At 44.0% G+C, this 23,601-nt stretch overlaps 1 protein-coding gene across 2 annotated transcripts in view; it reads right to left on the reverse strand.

Annotated features, from left to right (window-relative positions):
- LOC121873543 (NADPH oxidase 5-like) overlaps positions 1-23,601 on the reverse strand; it is a 99,467-nt gene that overhangs the window by 25,879 nt on the left and 49,987 nt on the right. For both annotated transcript variants that reach the window (XM_042377174.1, XM_042377176.1), the window contains exon 3: positions 1,836-2,053. In XM_042377174.1, coding sequence (XP_042233108.1) covers positions 1,836-2,053 — 218 coding nt within the window. The remainder of the gene's footprint in view (positions 1-1,835; positions 2,054-23,601) is intronic.

Here is a 23,601-nt window from a genome sequence, read left to right on the forward strand (position 1 = left end):
GAGCACCTCAATGCATGTGAAAACTTTCACCAACATAGTCTATGTTCCATCCTCCGAGTTCGCTGGGAAGACAAGAGTAAAAATGCCAGTATTTTCGCTGAATCCAACTGTAGGAGTAACGAGGCTACCAATATCCAGGAACAACTATTCTGGACTGGCCATGTTACCCGCATGGACTGCAGTAGACTACCAAAGCAGCTACTTTGCAGTCACCTGACAAATAGTAAGCGTAATGCTGGCGGGCAACTGGAAAGGTATAGGGATAGTCTTAAGACAAACCTGAAAAAGTACCAAATCGACCCCCTGACCTGGAAGACACTTACTCCACACCGTAACGCTTGGAGGAGCTCCACACAAGAAGGTGTCTATACTTTCGTGTTAACCCGACTACAAACCGAGGCAGACACGCACGAACGTCGGAAAGACGCTGCCGCTGCGTCTCCCACACTAGATGTAGCCTCCCACACGTGCAACATCTGTGAATGACCCTGCCTGTCCCGTATCGGCCTCTTTAGTCACCTCAGAACTCCCCAACGTAGGTGACATCCCTAATAATTCATATCATTGTGTCATATCTAGATGATCGTCATACACGATTCCGAGTGAAAGTAAAGTAGAAATAGTGTATGCGAGCTGATGCTAAGGCACGGTTTTAGATTAACTTGTATTTCATATATAAAGTATGACACCATCGTTACCTGTAAATAAGTTGCAATTCACTTGTAGTTGTTCTGTTGTCTCACAATAATGGTTATTAATTTGATTGATGTCTGCCTGCGCCTTCACTCAACACCCACGTCTTTAGTCGTTCAAGTGCCCCTTTAGCACATGTATGTCATAGAGGTCCGAACAGGTGGGGTAGATGGTGCTTGTGTCACCGAGAAGGTAGAGTATACAGGGCATGGAAGGGCAGGGGGTGTACCTGTCACGGGAGGGTAGGGAGTGTGTCTATTACAGGAGGGTAGGGGATGCATCTGTCACTGGAGGATAGGGGGTGTAGCTGTCACAGGAAGGTAGAGGGTGTGTCTGTCACAGGAGGGTAGGGGATGCATCTGTCACTGAAGGATAGGGGGTGTAGCTGTCACAGGAGGTGGGGTGTGTCTGTCTGGGAGGTGGGGATGCATCTGTCACAGGGGGTGAGGGGTGTAGCTGTCACAGGAAGGTGAGGGGTGTGTCTGTCTCACTTTAGTGGTGGGGATGCATCTGTCACTGGAGGATGGGGGGTGTGGCGCTGTCACAGGAAGGTAGGGGTGTGTCTGTCTCACTGGTGGGTAGGGAATGCATCTGTCACTGGAGGATAAGGGGTGTAATATCACAGGGAAATTAGAGGTGTGTCTGTCTGGGAGGGTAGGGGATGCATCTGTCACTGGAGGATAGGGGGTGTAGCTGTCACAGGAAGGTGGGGTGTGTCTGTCACTGGTGGGTGAGGGATGCATCTGTCACTGGAGGATAGGGGTGTAGCTGTCACAGGAAGGTGGTGTGTCTGTCTGGTGGGTAGGGATGCATCTGTCACGGGGGTAGGGGTGTAGCTGTCACAGGAAGGTAGGGGTGTGTCTGTCACAGGAGGGTAGGGGATGCATCTGTCACGGGGGGTAGGGGGTGTAGCTGTCACAGGAAGGTAGGGGTGTGTTTGTCACTGGTGGGTAGGGGATGCATCTGTCACGGGGGGTAGTGGGTGTTTCTGTTATAGAGGGTAGGGTGTATCTCTCACAGGAGGGTAGGAGTGTATCTGTCACTAGAGGTTAAGAGGTTATATTTGTCTCGGGAGGTTAAGGGAGTGTATGGTTATATAGATGCCCAGAACACGTAAGGTCATAAGATGGTTCAGCACTCACCACACGCCCTGGCGCCCATCTCGAGCAGGTTGGTGTTTCTGTATTGGTAGGCCCGTGTCATGAACACCACGGCGTTCACCCCGATGAACAGGGCAGTGAAGACGAGGGTGGGGGCGTTGTTCCTTGCCCAAATGACCTGGCGATGAAAACTTGTTCTCAGGGGGATGTTCTCCTTTTCCTGCCTCTCCTCGTCCAGCATCACGTCAAGAAATCGTATCCTGAAAGAGAGAGGAAAAATATGTAGTTCTCTTTTACTTGCGTTGACAGGAACCATGGCACGACATTTAAAGCTGAAACGTTTTGATAATAATGTAAAGCCTGAAGTTTAAAATATGCTTTAATGTTGAGAAAACATTTTGGCAGTAAATAAACGTTTTTTTTATAGTAAAATAATTGGTAATTATGATAGTATAAGTTAGTGAAGAAATCTGTTTACTCGGTGATAAAGCCAGGTAGGGGAAACAGTTACAGCAGTGATTGTCCTTGTAAAGAGTAACAGTTCCAATATAATATGGTCCACTTATCACAGGTAGTTATTACAAAGAACAAAGAGGTAAGAGTTTAATATATAAGACGCGGAAGTAAGAAAGAAACAACAGCAAATATTAATTGTAACAGGTAACATTTCCCAGATATAATAGACAGAACTATAACACACGAGCATCAGGTAAATGTCAGGTAGAAGGTATAAAACAATAATTAAGGAAGTGTGCTAATTGCCACAAGCAACTCTGATACCTCATTACCATGCACATTCTCTCTCACTATGGAACAATAATTTGAATACATGTTATTTTTTTAAACATAATAATCATCTACCTGTATGTTGATCAACTGACGGCTCCAACATCAGAGAAAACAAAGAAACATCAGTTTGTAAATAATGAAAATTTCCTCTCGATAAAAAACTTACAAGTTCAAGTCATTAATAAGAACAAAAACTGAATATAAACAACAACTCGTCCACCTTCATGCTGGCGCTGAGGACTGTTAAGTCTTTTCTTACCTGAGGCCTAATTACCAAGGTAATACAAGCTTCCTTGATAGGCAAAAGCCTTCTGAGTCGTAACTACTTCCTATGAACGAGATAGAGCACTACCTTCTGTCATCCTTTCTCCACTAGGTAACCCTAGTGATTCCTAGGTGAACCCCAGTGACCCCCAGGTGAGGGGCGAAAGTAAGAGCACAATTGTATCATTGACCACCACCACCACCCACTGAACCTACAGTGGTGTTAACCTCGGCCTCTGCCACCCTCATGCTATTCTTCCGCCTTCCATTTCTCCTTCACATTTACCCTTCCTATTATTTTTCTCTGTTAGCATCTTTCTCCTTCCTCTTCCTTGCCCTTACTTTCTTCACTGCCTGTAACTATTTTCTTCCCTTATGTTTTCTCTACTTTTCTTCCATCTTTCATCCATCTACCCCATTTATCCTCTTGTTTTTCTCTCTCCCTCTCCCCCTCCTTGTCGTACCTTCATGATGTTTTCTCCTCTCCCCCGCCTCTTCACACCTTAAGTACAGTACATTGTTAAGAGGTCAGGACTGGTAGTCGCCGTATGTGAAGACTATTAACTGGTCACTACCCTTAATATTTCTGCCATACAGAATTAAATTACGGCACACCGAGATGAATTTTGAAAACGATCTCAATAAATATTGTCTTATAAAAAAGGAATTCGAGCACACAGTAATCAGAATATGAAAGTAATTTTAGTTTTAAGGGTGGCGTGTATTCTGTATTGTTTGCTAAACAATGATAACTATAACATCGCTCACAGGACTCCAGGTGAGGCTACCACCTTACATGTGGCTCACTGTAATACAAAAATCATCATTTTAAATGAGTTTGTCATCCTGACAATGTGCAAACTATCTTTGAAAAAATTTGTCATCCATTATTTCAATTTATATATTAATCTATAATGCACATACATACATACATACATACATACATACATACATACATACATACTTGGGACACCCACGCCAGCCTGGTCGTCTTCTCTCAACTCCACCCAACAACGTCGGCTAGAAAAGGTACAGAAAAGGGCCTGCAGAATCATGCTCGGCACAGAATACTCGGGCTACAACAACGCTCTCTCCACCCTGGAAATGCCATCCCTCAGTGACCTCCACCACCAAGCACTGGAAAGGTTTGGCAGCCAACTAATGCACCACCCTCATCATCGCCACCTCCTGCCACCTGCAGCCCCCCACCCACCTGGCGCAGTCCGCCACTACAACAAAATTCAGCCCACAAGAGCCCGCACCGATAGATATAAGAACAGAACCATCCCATCTATTGTTAAAATAATAAACAACTCCTGATTTATGTACTGTACAGCCCTGTAAATGTATTCAACACAGATTATATCATTATGTCTAAATCAAATGTAAGTCTGTATATTTTCAGCCACAGGCTGCAACTCTATTAATAAACCGTTTATTATTATTATTATTATTATTATTATTATTATTATTATTATTATTATTATTATTATTATTATTATTATTATTATTATTGTTATTATTATTATTATTATTATTATTATTATTATTATTATTATTATTATTATTATTATTATTACATACATACATACATACATACGTGCAAGTAAATCATGTACGCATTCCGGAAATTTTTCACTCAAGAGGGTCACATCCTGGGGTGTTTAGTCCCAACACCTTGGACGGCCACACTACTTACTGACAACCCTAGTCTATAACTCCGGGTTCTCTTAATGAATCTTATCTTCCTGTTTTGGGACGAATAGTATGATAATTGACACACACACACACACACACACACTGTTACGACCGTGTCGTATTTTTCTATTTTTTTTATATATAACATGCTTCCATGTTCCATATTATTCCTGTAATGATGTGTTAAATTTACTATTATATATTCTAGTCACCTTACCCTGTGCTGTTAAGGTTTTAACTGTCATTATTTGTTCAAGCCCATCTTATTTCTTTATTTAGTATTGTAACAAGTATTCTTTGTTCTCTAACGACCATCTGCATCGTTAAACGACCCACCGGCGGGTCGCGTGGCGGGAGCCGACCTTATATATAGGACCCACCAACTGACGGAGTTAGTTCAGTCCTCTTGTCATACAGTTCACATCCTTTGAGTGACACTCGTCACCTGTTACTTATACTTAATTTATTTGTGTTGTTCCTGTCGCCACCAATGTGGTATATCTATGTGAGTACCTATTTATGTCTCTATTTATGTCCATCAGTATTTGCTTAGTTACATTTAAGTAATTCAGTGTTGTTTCACGTTAGTTAATTTCAGTGATAGTTTTTATATGTTTATGCAGTGTTAACGTAATCCAATGCTTTATTTTTATTCTTTTGATGTTTCGATGTTTAGTATCATTTGTGTCTTAAAAGTTTCGATGGTGAATCAATTTGTTGTGACAGCCTACGAGGCTCTTTATTGTGTTAATATTTAATTAATTAAGTTCTTAAAGGTTTACTTTATTTATTTTTATTCCCTTTTAATTTACTTCACTTTTGTTGTTTGGTTACGCCTAGAACCTGGATATTGAAGTAAATTAAGAGACGGCGTAACAACACACACACACACACACACACACACACACACACACACACATTAAAAATATAGCTCGACTAAATTAATGTGTAATTGATATAAAAATATCTAAGATGCAGTTTTGTAAGTGCAGACCTCAATGTTCTCTAGTGATGACCTGCGACCTTCACTGTGCCGGTCAGCCGTCACCACAGGGTCAACCAATATTGATGAGTTAATTTACCGCCACTTTCTACCAATACATAAACAAAAAAATGTGGTGAATATTACTGTCACTGGCACACGTAAATAGATGCAAGATTATTGAATGTAATTTAAATGATAAATCAACATGTACAAGAGAAAGACAGTCACACAAACAGACACAACAGAGGTCCACATCACCCTGGACACGTAAACTTCTCGCTACATATCGTGTTTAGTTGCTGTAATGTGAGTGATGGGACAAGTATTGTATGGACGTAAACAAGGAACTTCCATTATTTACTCAAAAATATCAACACCTGATACTTTGATACCGTACAAAATTTAGACAAGTACTTTTATTTTTTTTTTAGTCAGACAAGTGGAATTAACCCTTCACCTGCCCTCAAGGGAATATATCTTTAAAGATTGTGTATATCACCTCCACAACACAAATAAACTAACAGAGGGATTCTTACATCATAGCGACCTTGATTTTTATTTTTATGAGACATAAGTATGTGCCTCTGTACCAGTGAGGACAAACAGATGCATTGTACTTCCAACAATCAGTTTCTTTTCTTTTCATCAAACTTTGAACACATTGTAAAGGCTCGAGGCCACGATGTTAGGTTACATCACCAATGACTCTCTCAACATCCATAAGTCCCTGAAACATTTGGAACTGATCACAAAATTCAACATCCAGTTAACATCTGAAGAAAGGCTAATTGCACTTGAATCTTTGCATTTCTGGCCATAATATTTCAAGGTTTAAAAGACTTGTCAGTGACGAGTTCAACAACAGTTACAGCGAGGACTTAAATCCACAACAGATGGAATTCTTGAAAACCTTTTATTCTCACTACCTCTACTTACTTATGTATATTCACCAATAAAAGCCGAAATTGCGAGTGTTATTGTAAAATTGTTTTCTGTAACCGAGTTTATTTTCTCGTAAATTATATTTTAATGAACAATGGCCGCCATTTTGACCTTATGGGATCATGAGACCTGAAAATTTGGAAAGTCGCTAAAGTGATAAAATTCAGCATTGAGATAGACGGGAGGAGACTTGAGGAAGGGGAAGACATGAGGGACAGGCGACGGGAGGAAACGGGTATTTCCTTTTTTGTTGAGCTCGGACGTTTTTCCCTGTCTGTCTGTTTTTGTCTCTTAAGTCTTATTGTTCCCCCTCTCATTCTATTCCTGCCTCCTCTTTCAGACACCCTTTTTTGTCTATCTCATATTTTATCTTTCTTTGTGACCCGTTCATAAATGCTACAGTATATCTAAATGAGTCACTAGGGTAAGTTTGTCACCTAACTGGCGTAAACCCTTTAGAGAGCAACGGCACACTGCGTGTTTTATTCGGGTGAAAGAAACCCTTACCCTCTAAAGGTTAAGTCAATTAATACACTTCAGGTAGTCTTAGTATAACTTTGACATCAGTTTGTGTTTTATCTAAATCTTACCAGTAAGGAGTATTCTTACGTCTTCACTGAGGAGGAATATTTATCGTACGGACTTGTGAGAGTGTGGACCTTGGTTCAGATTCTTAAGCGTGCACACATTGAATTTCCCTCAAAATTGGAGAATTCAAACGGTATCTACCCGTCTCGATGATGACGTCACTCCCTAGTAAGGATTTTGGTGATGATATCACTCCTTCGTTTTATATTGGTGATGACGTCACTCCTTACTAATGTTTTTGGTGATGACGTCACTCCTTACTAATGACTTTGGTGATGACCTCACCCTTTTAGGGAACAATGCAGAGATTGAGCTGGTAAGGATTACCTGATAGGGTCGTCAAACAGGTTTCAAAATTAATATTACAAATACGAGTTGTTGTTCCTTCATTAACAGCTGCAGTATGTTGACCTTGGCCGTGTTTACTGCTAAATTATTTACCTTCGTAGAATACTAATTACCCTGCACCTGTAAGGAAGGTCCCACTACTTTACAATTCTATGTTACGTAAATAATGTACGTTTTTTTTTCGTTAAGTCAACGGGTTTGTATTAAATCTATGAATTATTGTTTATGGTGCATCAGCCCTTCTTGAGCTATGCTGTTTGACTACACATAGTCTCTCACTGGTTAGCGAATCTATCACTCAGCTAACGTAACTCAAATGGATACCTATTGTTTATCTATAATGCAACACGGGACCGGTCTACTGCTACTGTTGTTGTCGGCCCCACGCAGCTTTCAACGGTTAAGGTTATCGCTTTCCTTGGTCTATATTTTTTATTGACATTTGTGATAATTCGGGCGAAGAGATTTTTTCTCAAGTTGGTGATGTTCAGAGGTCAGATGTCAACACTGGGTCACCTAGTTTTGCTGTCACTATATGTAACTTGGCGATATAATCCATGGATCTCCAGGCACTTGCGTCCTAAATTGCATGAGTCAAGAAAGCAAGCATAAACTCCGCATGCTTCCCTGTTGGGCAGTGTAAACGCTATTGCGCTTCGCCTTGCAAATGATGCAAGGGGGTGGCCAAGAAAATGGTCCCCTCGCAGGGGGAAATCCGATTCTGAATCTGTTTACGTATCAGACGTTAATTTTGTCAACAAACTCATCACTTTTCTTTGATATTTGTCTCACTTGGTGTTATTGTATACACGGAGACTCTGTTGAAGGTATTCATTGTTAACGTTGGTTTTGTGAGTTAAACAATTTTGTTTAGATATTTTCTGGGCCAGTTACAAAAATAGATCAAACTAGTTCTGGTTAACGTTATTGCTTTGTCTACTTTGTCCTGTCTGTCAGTCTGTCTCTGTCACTGTCACTGTCCCTCTTGGTGGGTATGGTCTTAGTGTTGTTGTTTAAAACAACTCAATGTTTGTATGTTTGTAATAATTATTATTGACGCTTCTGCCGATTTGAGACAAATTCATCCCGCTATTTATCTCTCTCTCTCTCTCTCTCTCTCTCTCTCTCTCTCTCTCTCTCTCTCTCTCTCTCTCTCTCTCTCTCAATTCGATAACACAAATTTTTTTTATTCCAATCAGAGCTTCCTCTTGTTTATCTGTTCTTGTCGTTGTTAGTGTCTTGTTGTTTACCGAGGTCAGATATATAAAGTACTACATTTCTTGCTCTACTTTTTCCTCAGAGATGACGTAAATTTAGGGCAGATAGCTTACTTTAGTACTGTGAAGCTGTGAGGTGCGTTGGTCCACTTTTTGTTTGTAGAGGTGAAAGTGTGATTATGTGCCGTGTGCTGTGTAAACATGTGTTGCGTGCCGTATTCTGTGTGCCGTGTGACGTGGACTGTGTGCCGTATGCTGTGTGCCGGGTGCTGTGTGCCGTATGCCGTGTACTGTGCCGTGGGCTCTGTGTGCCGTGTGCTGTGTGCCGTGTACTATATATCGTGTACTGTGTCGTGTGCTGTGTACTGTGTGCTGTGTGCCGTGTGCGCTGTGCCGTGTGCTGTGTGCGTGTACTATATATATATGTGCTGTGTGCCGTGTACATTATGCCGTGACCGTATGCCGTGTGACGTGGACTGTGTGCCATCTGTGTGCCGGGTGCTGTGTGCCGTATGCCGTGTACTGTGTGCCGTGTACCGGTGGTGTCGTGTGCTGTGTACTGTGTGCTGTGTGCCGTGTGCGCTGTGCCGTGTGCTGTGTACTGTGTACTGTGTTTTATGCCGTATGATGTGTGTTGTGTGCTGTGTGCCGTGGGCTGTGTACTGTGTGCTGTGTGCCGTGGGCTGTGTACTGTGTGCTGTGTGCCGTGTGCTCTGTACCGTGAGCTATGTTTTGTGTACCGTGTACTGTGTGTAGTATGCAGTGCGTTGTGTGTCGTGTGCTGTATACCGTATGCTGTGTACCGTGTGCCCTCTAGTGTGCGTCCCGCTGTATAGCATCAGGACCCACAACAATACAATAAACACAAACGGTAAATAGTCATATCTACAAAACGTGGAGACATCAACCCGACGTTCCTGAAACTATAATAATTAAACTTGCATTCACTAAACCAGGGAAGTGAAGGTCTTTGGTTTTGCCCAGAAGAGAGTCATTAGGACAATGACTTATTTGAAAAAATCTGGTCACACTAACGAACAATTTACGAAATTGAAAATGTTAAAATTAGAGGTTATTTAACACTAAATGCTGTGCTCGATTTGTTTATAAATCTGTTAATCACTTAAATGATAACAATTACTTCCAGTTCCGGAATAACCAGAGTTATAGCTTAAGACTTACTATACCCCCCACCATTAACTCCTCTTGGTCCCGGACCTCCATAAAATATCACGGTGTGAAGCTGTGGAACAAGTGGAACAACTTACTCCCCACCATCCGATCAAGGCTACGCTCTTTTCCCTTAAAACATATCTTAAAAAAAAAAATAGGGATTAGCCCACCCGGACACAGGTCACTGACCCACATCGGGGCCTGGGGGGCGAAAATGTAATACTAATAATAATAATAATAATAATAATAATTCATAGTAAATAAAATTTATAATAAAGAATACAAAATTTAAAATAATAATAATAAATATATACAAAAAAAAGCTCAGTAGTGAGAAACAATATATGTATAGTGTGTTGTCAAAGTGAGAGAAACAACTGAGACCCTGCAATTGTGTGTAAATGAGGCAGAAAGTCAGATCAACAACCTGGGACTTGGTCATAGTTTTACAATCAAAACCATTATATTGTCACGTAGACAGATAATAACACTGCATTAATTATATGTTTGCCGTCAGGGCATTAACCTGTCTGCATCACTCCCCTTAATACAACCCAAGTTGTTACTTACTTCACTTCCTGTATACAACTCCTCTGTAACACAGGTACTTACTTATAAAATTAATGTAAAAAAATCAGTAAAAAATAAAAAAGTGAAAATTATGATAACATTCTCATATTTATTTACTAACACCGTGTTACATATACTGTTCAAGATGATACTTAATGTTATATAATAATTCATAGAGATAAATATACAGTTGCCATTAAGAGAGTTCTGGCTCTCAATTGACTCATCCATGTCAATATTGTTATCCTCTCTATACCTATGTTTTTTCTGGCTAAATATACTGTTTAAATATCAATATTAATATCTAAAGCACTCGGCCTGCCACCTGCCTTCACTCTACCCATATATTGTTATCGGTGCCTCTCAGTTGAAGGACTCAAAGTGACGAGAAGCTTACAGCGGCTCATGTTGTGTAATTATATCTATTTCTCCCTTTCACCGTCTGTCAGTTGACTGGCTCACTATATTCTTTGTACCTGTACAGTGTCTTACCTCTGTTAGATCCTTGACTCTGGTATCTAAATCCCAACGTGTGTGTGTGTGTGTGTGTGTGTGTGTGTGTGTGCAAGGGTATTTGCTTGTGTATATGTGTGAGTGCATACACACAGTATGTATGTATGTATGTATGTAGGTCGGATAAACCAGGCTCCACTATTGATAACTTAGTTTACTACATTCATCAGACGACTAACCTGTTTGATTCAGGCCATGACAATGTTGATCTTCGAGACCCCTCCCCTCCCTCCTCCCAGCATCCCTCCTCCACCCTCCCTTCCCTCCTCCATCCTCCCGTCCTCACCCAGCATCCCTCCTCCACCCTCCCCTCCCTCCTCCCGCCCACCCTCCCTCCTCCCAGCATCCATGCGTGCGCTCCCTCCCTCCACCCAGCATCCCTCCTCCACGCCTCCCCTCCCCTCCACCAGCATCCCTCCTCCACCCCACCCCTCCCCTCACTACAGCGTCCCTCCTCCTCCACCTCCCCTCCCCCTCAGCATCCCTCCCTGCTCCCCACCCCTCCTCCAAAACACGAGCATCCCTCCTCCCTCCCTCCCTCCTCCACCCCCTCCCCCTCCTCCCCTCCCCCGCATCCCCTTCACCTCCCTCCTCCACCCACATCCCTCCTCCACCTCCTCCCTCCTCCACCCTCCCCTCCCTCCTCCATCCTCCTCCCCTCCACCCTCCCCTCCTCCTCCCACCCACTCCTCCACCCTCCCCTCCCTTCCTCCTCTCTCTCCCCTCCTCCCTCCTCCCTCCTCCTCCCTCTCCCCTCCTCCTCCCAGTCCTCCCCTCCCTCCTCCACCCTCTCTCCCTTCCTCTCCTCCTCCCACCCTCTCCCTCCCCCTCCCTCCCCTCCTCCCACCCATCCCTCCTCCCTCCCTCTCCCTCCTCCCCCTCCCCTCCCTCCCCTCCTCCCTCCTCAGCCTCCCTCCCCTCCCCTCCCTCCCACCCAGCTCCTCTCCCCCTCCCTCCCTCCTCCCACTCCTCCCCTCCCTCCCTCCCTCCCTCCCTCCCTCCTCCCCTCCCCTCCCCCCGCTGTCCCTCATCTCCTCCCTCCCTCCCCTCCCCTCCCTCCCTCCCCTCCCCTCCACCTCCCCCCCTCCCTCCTCCCCCCCTCCTCACCTCCCCTCCCACGTCTCTCTCCTCCCTCCCTCCCACCCTCCCCTCCCTCCTCCTCCCCTCCTCCCCCTCCATCCCCTCTCCCTCCCCTCCCTCCTCCCCCACCTCCCTCCCTCCTCCAGCGTCCCTTCTCCCACCTCCCTCCTCCTCTCCACCCCTCCCCTCCCCTCCCTCCCCTCCACCCTCCCTCCCTCCTCCCCCTCCCGTCTCCCCCCTCCCCCTCCCTCCACCCTCCCCCCCTCCTCCACCCACCTCCCTCCCCTCCACCCAGCATCCTCCCCACCCTCCCCTCCCTCCTCCCAGCGTCCATCCCATCCTCCACCACCTCCCTCCACCCAGCGTCCCTCCTCCACCGTCCCCTCCCTCCCTCCCAGCATCCCTCCTCCACCCTCCCTCCCCTCCACCCAGCGTCCCTCCTCCACCCTCCACCCTCCACATGTCGCCAATTATCAAACTATTTTTCCAAACATGCATATTTTACCTGACTAATGCACGAAAAAAGCTGATATACTTAATACATACATATTATTAATCAATATACATAATATAGTAAACAATTATTATACACAAAGTAATATAGAATATAGTCCAACCTACTGAACAAGCTTCTGGCCCAAATATTGAAGAAACTTAAGTTCTGTAACGTCAAGATAATTAACGTCATTTCCTGTGAAATTCATAAACTACCCAGTTCAAGTTCTGATCGACTGTTCCATATCAGTCTTCATAATGTGACATCTGACAACTGAACATTAATGAGGAGGGAGGTGCCACATGTTCAGTTTCAAGGTGATGACTGGCCAGGCGTGGTCCAATCAGATGATTGTTTATGCAACATGATTTGCCCGGTGGCTTCCAAATGTACTTTCATCTGTCTCGACCTTGTGTTCTAATGTCCTTGCTAGCCACCTAATGATCACTCTACAATTACCAATATCATTACCTTTACTTTTTTTTTCTACACACGACTTATTTAAAGCAATAGTATGACCAGGGTGGTGATGTGGGCTGAATTAGCAGACACACAGGTGGTCGACTCCTGGCTGCATATTCTCAGAGATTCGTTCAACTGTATCCGTTATATTTCCGACCCAGAACCTAACCAAATCTATTTTTATTTAATGCAGCTTAATACCGTGTAGCATGACCTTATCTACCCTTGGCATAACATAACCTAACCTAACCTAACCTAACCTAACCTAATTAACAGTTTGGGAAGCAAAACATAAACAAATCCACAGTTTCAGTGTGAAAAATTCAAATCCGGGTCCAATCCCGGGTAGGGGTTTAGTTTGACTCATATTTCCCTCCGGGTGAGGAGGTAACAGCACATGAATATCTAACTTTTACTGAATAAAGGCGAAGGGCAAAACAGCCTAGAAACTCCATCGTGACTACCTACGTTCTCTGGTCTTTATTAAAGGAAAAATTTAAAACATAAGTTTTAAGAATGCAGCCCCTGGGGTGAGTGGTGGTGCCGGTAAACACTGCGTGGCCGATAGCGTGAGTGTTAACCGTGTTACATCACCTCACTCATGGGACTCCCACGCCAGCCTTACTTCCCTCCCTGCTCCATTCCCTTCTACGCTCTCATAGGAACACTTCCCCCTCCCTGCCTCACTCCTTCCCTTCCCTCCTTCCCTTTCCTCCTTCCCTCTCTCCTTCCCTCTCATGGGAACACTGCCCCTTCCCTCCCACGCCCATATGGGAACACCCCCCCTCCCTCCCTACTTCCCTCCCACGCTCTCATGGGAACACTGCCCCCTCTTTCTCCCTTCCCTCCCTATCTCCTTCCATGGGAACACTGCTGTCAGGGGTGATAGCTAATGGAGCTGGCAGCTGATGGGGCTGACAACTGGTGGGTCTGACAACTGATGGATCTGACAACTGATGAGACTGTGAGTTGATGGGGCTGACAACTGAAGGGGGCTGACACCTGATTGATCTGACAACTGATGAGACTGTGAATTGATGGGGCTGACAGCTGAAGGGGCTAACAAATGATGGGTCTGACAACTGACGGATCTAACAACTGATGAGATTGTGAATTGATGGGGCTGACAACTGAAGGGGCTGACAGCTGATGGGTCTGACAACTGATGAGAATGTGAATTGATGGGGCTGACAACTGAAGGGGCTGCCAACTGATGGGTCTGACAACTGATGAGACTGTGAATTGATGGGGCTGACAGCTGAAGGGACTGACACTTGATAGATCTATAAGATAATGGATGCCCCTCGAGATTGAGGATGGCCGACCCAATAGGGTCACCTAGGTGTGAATTTTTTTAAGGAATAGAAGCTGTCAGCAACACAACAACCACAGCCTAAGTTAACGAGTTGTATGACCCAGTGTCAAGGAGTAGTCCGAGAAGACCGGACAACTAGCCAACAGCACTGGCTAACCATTACCCCAGAACACAATCAGCAAATCGATTAACATCCAGGTCCCCAATTACTGCTGGGTAGACAGAGATAAGTAGAATAAAGAAACTTGCCCATAGTTTCACCCTGCCCGGGGATCGAACCCAGATCCACTCGCTTGCGAGGCGAGCATTCTGACCATTACACCACTGTGTAATACAGACACATCTGGCAAGTTAGTAACGCTGTACCCATACCGGAACACTCAGCATGTAAACTTTGTGATAAACCCTTACAGCATACACTTGAACACTATATTATTGAATGTGACACTGTCAAAGACTTCAGGCCACCTGACTTATTGTATCTTGAACTTTGTAATTACTACATTGAATCGGGGGTGCTTGAGGACATTCTTGCTGTTTATCCCAAATGTGCTAGTCCACACTGATTAGTCTTCAATTTAGAATATGACTCCAATGTACGTGAACCACTGACCTATATATACTGCTAATGAATATGATGTATTTCTCTCTTTCTCTGTGTACGAACCTCTGTCCTGCATGGCAGTGAACAGTGACATTACCCACATGAATCTGACATATATATAGTGTCAATGAATATGATGTATTTCTTTGTTTATGAACCTCTGTCCTGCGTGGCAGTGAGAAGTGATACCACCCTCAGTGTCAAGACCTGACTGAATTTCTCAGAATAGGCAAACTGTACTACAAGCTTTGTCAATAAATTTGTTAAACTAAAAACGAGACAATAGAGAAGCTACTTCAGGATAAGTCAAAATCGTGTTCCCTCTGTACATAAATTAATGTATACTTTACAAATAATAAAGTATTTTCATTCTACATAAATATGTAATGATATCGCGTGATATATTTTCATAACAAGATGGCCTAAATTGCTAGATGATTATCAAGGTGGTGTGCTTGTGTGTGTGTGTGTGTGTGTGTGTGTGTGTGTGTGAGTGATTGCCACACCTGAGGGGACACTTACTGAGGACCACCACACCGAGGTTCCAACACCACCTTCACGTAAACTCTCTCTCACCTCCCTCCTTCTCTCTCACTTACCTCCCTACTTCTCCCGAACTACACATAGCACAAAAACATACACACAAATGCATACATATAAAAACACGTAAAGTACACTGGCAACAAAAAGTATCGGTGCATACTGTAGTGTGAACAATTTGAGACCAGTGACGATAGGTATTGGGAAAGGCGAGTTGTTCCAGCCGTATGTTGGCAGCCCTGTAATCCTGCTGAGCTGCGACCGTTGATGTATAGAGATATATTTCGTCTGTCTTATTCCACACATTTCGAATCTCACAAATATCAACATAGAAGCACCCACATATTGATCCGTTTCATAATGTCATTGTATACTGAACATTGGGTAATCTAAATGCAATACTTTACGGTCCCTTTGATAATAATTTCCGGTGTAGATCTCTACTGCTTCATATTGCCTCTGTTTTATACCCACGTTCACCGAGACCGAACCCTCGCTCATCATTCAGTCAACACAAAGCAACAATCCGAAAAGAGGAAACACACTGATTGTCAGCCATATGGCAACACCTAGTGGGGTATGAGGATACACTTACCAACCTTCCCGACATATCACAGTGTATACGTATCGTTTCGGAAGTCTTCGATCTCACCCTGCACCGATACTTTTTGGTGTGAGTGTACATACATATATAACAGGCAACACACAATAACATATAGAGCCCCCCCCCCTCCACATACACACGTGACGGTAAACAATCTTGGAATACAATAAACTCAACTCGATGTTCTAAAGTTCATTTAACTTAAGAACAATTAACACACTGGAGACAACAGTGACTGAGACCAACAACAGTTACTGGGGAGACCAACAACGTGACTGAGAGAACAACAGCAGTTGGCTGGGGAGACCAACAACAGTGACTGGAATACCAACAACAGTGACTGGAGGAGACCAACAACAGTGACTGAAGGACCAACAACAGTGACTGGAGACCAACAACAGTTACTGGAGACCAACAACAGCTGGGAGACCAACAACAGTTGGGGAGACCAACAGCAGTTGCAGGAGACCAACAACAGTGACTGGGAGACCAACTTAACAGTGAGATCACTGGGGAGACCAACAACAGTGACTGGAATACCAACAACAGTGACTGGGAGGAGACCAACAACAGTGACTGAAGGACCAACAACAGTGACTGGGAGACCAACAACAGTTACTGGGGAGACCAACAACAGTGACTGGAGACCAACAACAGTAACCGGGAGACCAACAACAGTGACTGGGGAGACCAACAACAGTTACTGGGAGACCAGCAACAGTGACTGGGAGGAGACCAACAACAGTGACTGGAGGACCAACAGCAATTAGGGGACCAACAACAGTGACTGGGGACCAACAATTGTGACTGGGGAGACCAACAACGGTGACTGGGAGACCAACAACAGACTGGGAGAGACCAGCAACAGTGACTGGGAGGAGACCAACAACAGTGACTGGGGGACCAACAACAGCTACTGGGAGACCAACAACAGTGACTGGTAGACCAGCTGCAGTGACTGGGAGGAGACCAACAACAGTGACTGGGAGACCAGCTGCAGTGACTGGGAGGAGACCAACAACAGTGACTGGGAGACCAACAACAGTGACTGGGAGGAGACCAACAACGAGAGTGACTAGGGGAGACCAACAACGGTGACCAATGGAGACCAGGAGACCAAACATCAACAGTGACTGGGAGACCAACAAGAGTGACTGAGTGACCTACAACAGTGACTGTGAGGCCAACAAGAGTGACTGGGTGACCTACAACAGTGACTGTGAGACTAGCAACAGTGACTGGGGAGGAGACCAACAGAGTGACTGGGAGACTTACAGCAGTGACTGGGAGGAGACCAACAGTGACAGTTACTGGGAGACCAACAGCAGTGACTGGGAGACCTTAACAGTGACTGGAGGAGACCAACAACAGTGACTGGGGAGACCAACAACAGTGACTGGGAGAGACCAACAACAGTTACTGGAGACGAACATAGCAGTGACTAGGAGACCAACAACAGTGACTGGGAGGAGACCAACAAGAGTGACTGGGAGACTTACAGCAGTGACTGGGGAGACCAACAACAGTTACTGGGAGACCAACAACAGTGACTGGGAGGAGACTAACAACAGTGACTGGGAAACCAACAACAGTGACTGGGAGAGACCAACAACAGTTACTGGGAGACCAACAACAGTGACTAGGAGACCAACAACTGGGAGGAGACCAACAACAGTGACTGGGGAAACCAACAACAGTGACTGGGAGACCAGCAACAGTGACTGGGAGGAGACCAACAACAGTGACTGGGAAACCAACAACAGTGACTGGGAGGAGACCAACAACAGTTACTGGGAGACCAACAACAGTGACTAGGAGACCAACAACAGTGACTGGGAGGAGACCAACAACAGTGACTGGGAGACCAACAACAGTGACTGGGTGACCTGCAACAGTGACTGTGAGACTAGCAACAGTGACTGGGAGGAGACCAACAAGAGTGACTGGGTGACCTACAGCAGTGAATGGGAGTCTTACAACAGTGACTGGGACACTTTAAACAGTGTAGCAGTGACCGGCACAATTAGCCAGCGAGAGCCTAAGGCAGTGTAGTGGTCAGAACTAACTAGACCAACAGCTGACGGCTTGGATGACTGTCCCGAGGCTGGCTCCTTCGTCCTCTCCCCCTTCCCTTCCTTCGTCTCATTTTCTTCTTTCCTCTTCTTCTTCTTCTCCCCTCCTTCCCTTTCATTTCATACTCCTATTCCTCCTCATTCACTCCTCCATTATCTACCTCTTCCTCTTTCGTCTCCTCCTCCTCCTCCTCCTCTTCCAAATTCTCCTCCCCTGTTCTCTTCACTTTCATCTTCTACTTTTCCAGTTTTCCTCTTCCTCATCTCTCGCCCTCCCTTCCCACCTTCTTTCTCCTACAGTACTTTTTCCTCGCTATTCTTTCCCACTTTCTTTTTCCTCTTCTTCTTCTTCCCAATGCTTACTCTTCTCTTCCCCACTTTCTCATCCTCCCCAGCTTTTATTCCCTCCTCCCCCCTTCTCTATTCCCTCACTCGCTCCCCATCCCTCCTCCCTCCTTCTTCCTGCTCTCTCATCCCTCCTCACCTCCTTTTCCTATTTTCTCACCCCCTCACCTCCCCTCACCTATTCTCTCACCCCCTCCTCCCCTCCCTTTTCCTATTATCTCACCCCTCCTCACCTGCTGTTCCACACCCTCCCCTGTTCTCTCACTCTCGCCCCCAGCATGAGCCAGGGGCAAGGCCGTGAGTCTCACGCTGCCTGCAACACTACTTTACCTATCAAGGAGAAGAACTGTATCCTCAGGCGCTGTTCTGTCTGTACACAACGAGTTCAACAACACGCGAGTTCACTTCTTATTGTGATTATAAGTTCAAAGGTAAAAGTTAAGGTTTAACAGCATGTAAGTTCACTTCTTGTAATAACTATAAGTGCAGAGGTAAATATTCTTCCCTTATTTCAGTAATATATTTCAGTAATATGTTCAAAAGTGAAACTAATGTTTCTCTAACGCGTAAATTCGCCCTTTACTGTAAATAAGAACTTAATAGTGTTATTTTTGTCTCTCCTACACAGAGAAAAATATTGTGCTAAGGATGGAACAACAGGTGCACAGTATTCCAGAGTAAATACCACGTAAATATTCCACATACTAACAGATCATGCGCAGTGACGTCACGAGATTAACTGATATCACGAGAATTAATGACGTCATCGAATGGAGTAATACCATACACACAGTTATGTTGAGCGACCCGCTTACCATGCTGGTGTATCATATGAGTCAAGAAGGTATCCACTCAGAACGCGTAGTGCTGAGAAATAAAAAACAACAGGAGACGGTACAAACACAGGTGGTAAAAATCACGCAAAACTTGATGGCAACTTTTCCTGGCAGATTTCAGGAATAAAATGATCACCTTCTGACCTGTGATGGCTATAAATTTTCTGGATAATGGCGCCAGGGGTAACCATTGTGGCGGTGGTGATGGTGCTCGCTGTGAACAATTCCTCCCATTAAACACAGTATAAGACACTCACTCTCTGGTGCTAAATTTAATTGGTGTTCCATACTGAAGAAAAAAATAAAAATATCCCCATTGTGTATGATGTAAAATCAGGCAAATTTTCTGAGTTATAAAACGGTTAATGTCTCTGTCATTCAGTTGTTTGCTGCTTGGGGATGATCTTCGCCAAACTTGCTGATCTTCGCCAAACTTGCTACCATTCGCCAAATTTCCTGATCTTCGCCAAACTTGGTAATATTAGCCAAACTTACTGGTATCTGCCAGCTTTCCTACACTGTCACTGTTGAAGGTGCCTCGTGTGTACAGCCGCTACTTGTTCACAGATATACGCAACATGCACAGTAACATTTTGCCTCAAGCCTGTGACCGACCCTGTGTTTTGCTAAGATTTTTACTATCAACTGTGAACGATTCGAAGACTTAACAAGTGTGTGTAAACGAGTGAGCAAGACACTACAGTTGCTGCCATTTATAACAGGTAGAGTGGCTGGCGTGTTTTGTGAGATGTGGCACCACTGTCTGTTACCCTCGCTATGGTAACCAGCCCCCTCCCCCCCATCTGTCTGTGAATGTGCGGATTTTTTGCTTGATTTTAGTTTTAATATAGACAGTTTACCAAGTAGAACGTCTTTGGCTCCTATCTTATGTTGTCTGGTGGGCAGTGGTGCCACATCTCACAAAGCACGTCAGACGCCGTATCAGTTTTAATTGATGGCAACTGTACATGATAGACTGTTTAATAAACATCTGTAGTCTATAAAAATACAATAATAAACATTTTACACATTATTATAAATACTTTTATAACCATTCTAAACATTTGACAGACGACTAAACATCCGCTAACATTAGTGACACAATAACTATCTATAAACATTAGTGACACAACAACTATCTATAAACATTTGAGATACAACAACTATCTATAAACATTAGTGACACAATAACTATCTATAAACATTAGTGACACAATAACTATCTATAAACATTAGTGACACAATAACTATCTATAAACATTAGTGACAACACAGTCCAAATTTTTAATAAAATCCATAGAATGAAAATCACAAGGCGATCAAGAAGATAAAGAACACTATAAGGTGGAACAGAAGAAGATAAACAAGACGAGGAGTCAATAAAAATGAGAGCAAAAAGAGGAGGAAGGAGAACAAGAAGAAAAAAAGAATGTAAGGAGGCGAAGGGCAGAACTAATAATAGAGAAAACACAAGAGGGCGAGGAAGAACAAGAAATGAAGGAGAGGAAGAACCTGATAAACTAAGAACAATAAGAGGAAGAAGAAACATCTTGTAAACATTACAACCTTTGGCCTACCTTAACCAAAACGTCAAGCATTCAGAGACACTTATCATGAGTTTAGCCTCCAAACAAGTCACAAGTGTTGGGGTGATAAGGAGATAGCTGGTGAAGGTAGTATCTTGACTAGGACAAGAACTTAACCAGACCAAAGAAAACGGGTTTTTCTTTTTTTTTTTCTTCGGGGTGACCCACTGTGATCTAGTTAGAATTATTTGAACGCAATAGGTCGAAATGTTCCACTACTGTATAAGAGAACTACCGAGTGTAAAAAAAATAAGACAAATTAAAAAGAAGTTGGTACAATGAAAAGATAATGCCAAACAAATTCGATTTATTTTTACCATTATGACCAAATTTACAGACAGAGAGAACAGATATGTCATACACAAACATAAAGGAAAAATAAAATGTTTTGGCGAATTAAGAACCAAACAAAACTTACAAAGTTACTTAGAGAAAATGAATTATGCAAAATAAACACACACACACACACACACACACACACACACACACACACAACTGTATTATTTGCCGACTCACGTGATTCTCTGTAACTGTAAAAATTAAAAGAGAAAAATCTACTCCTGAACCTATATAATTTTCTCCTCTCATGTACAGTACCACCAACAGAGACACCAATGACGGGAAAAAGTTATACGAGTATTTATGAGAAAACTACATTGGCGAGACGTTGTAATACATCAAGTCATGTAACGGACCTTGAACACATACAAGGTCCTTGAACAAATACACTGATTTTGAACACACACACACACACACACACATGAAGTTTGAACACACACATACAAAGCTTGAACACATCCTCAAATCTTGAACACTCACACGCACACACATACACACGATTCTTGAACACACACACACACACACACACACTCACACATATTCTTGAGCGTAGACTGGAATAGTGTTGCTGTCAAGCGTAGCAGTCACAGGTAATGGATATGACTTTTATGGGTCTATATTAATATTATCAGCGCAACATGATACTGCAGTGTTGCCAAATACTATACATCAAGCGGGTACAACTCGTGTCGGGTCTAGGTGCTGCAAGGAGAGGATAGGCTACTCTCTCTCTCTCTCTCTCTCTCTCTCTCTCTCTCTCTCTCTCTCTCTCTCTCCTCTTCCTCGCTCTCTTTCCACTTGTGTCTATTTCTGTCTTTCTGTTTTGCACATTGAATAAATTTATCTTCTTTTCACTCCCTCCATATTACTTTCTTTGACAATCTCGAGTTTTCTCGCTAACACACACACACACACAGACACTTTCTCTTTCTGATTTTCACTCTCTTTTTCTCACTCGTTCTGTTTGTTCCAGTCCTTGGCTTTCACTTTCTCTTCGCCTCTCTCTCTCACTCGTTTACTCACATATTCTAGTTCGCGAATTCTCTCACTTTTATTTACATAGTGTTACACATAATTTCATTCCACTTCACTCTCTTATTCACTCTCACTTACGTTTACTCACACAGACTCACTCATTCCCTCATCCGCTCTAACTCAGTACCACTCACTTTCTTTTACACTCATTCACATTCACTCCCACTTACATTCACTTTCCATTCCACATACAGTACATATGTATTTTCACTTTCACTCGCTCTCTTCCCTGAACCTCCCGCAGAGAGAGTTACATGTAATTGTCGTAACAGGTGATACCAAGCCCACCTGTGTGTCCACGTGTGGCTTGGTTTGTTTATTATGTTAAGTCACACACACACACACACACACACACACACACAGACACACACACAGGGACCAAGATGTGGACCACTGTGCTTCCTAATCCTGATTAACGACGCTCTATCGGACACTCCTCACAGGTGGAAGTACGTGGGTGACTGCACTGTGGGGGTTACAGAGGACAACACCTCACCGGACTACTCATCGCTACAAAGCACCCTGGACAGGCTACAGGCATGGACTACGGATACCAAGGTCACCATCAACCACACCAAAACCGTAGTCATGTACATCATTACCGCCACCAGTGGTCTCCAGTGCAAGCCCCAGCAGTTGCAATGGGTGCCCACCCTCTCCAGTTAGTGCAGTCTGCCAAACTCCTGGGTGTAACTAGACCACAAACTGGACTGGAAGGCCCATGTAAACAACACTATCAAGGCAGCCTCGTACCGACTCTACATGCTACGACGACGCAGGTCACTTGGGGCAACCACGACAGAGCTGAGGACTATCTAAAACGCCTTTATACTCCCAAAAATAACGTATGCGTCACCAGCCTGGTCGTCTTCTCTCAACTCTACCCAACAACGTCGGCTAGAGAAGGTACAGAAAAGGGCCTGCAGAATCATGTTCGGCTCAGACTACTCCGGCTACAACAACGCTCTCTCCACCCTGGAAATGCCATCCCCCAGTGAACCTCCACCACCACGCACTAGCAGAGTTTGGTAGTGGACTACTGCACCATCCTCGTCATCGCCACTTACTACCACCTGCAGTTCCCCGCCCACCTCGCGCAGTCCGCCACTACAACAAAATTCAGCCCATAAGAGCCCGCACTGCTAGATATAAGAATAGCACCATCCCATCTATTGTTAAAATAATAAACAACTCCTGATTTATGTACTGTACAGTCCTGTAAATATATTGAACATATATTATTATGTCTAAATCCCATGTAAGTTTGTATATTTTCAGCCACTGGCTGCAACTCTATTAATAAATCGTTTATTATTATTACTATAATTATTAATATTATTTACACACACACACACACACACACAGACACACACACAAGAACACGTTGGCAGTAAAAACTTGTTGGCA

This window comes from Homarus americanus, unplaced genomic scaffold, assembly GCF_018991925.1.
Source record: "Homarus americanus isolate GMGI-L3 unplaced genomic scaffold, GMGI_Hamer_2.0 scaffold30858, whole genome shotgun sequence".
Lineage (NCBI taxonomy): Eukaryota > Metazoa > Arthropoda > Malacostraca > Decapoda > Nephropidae > Homarus > Homarus americanus.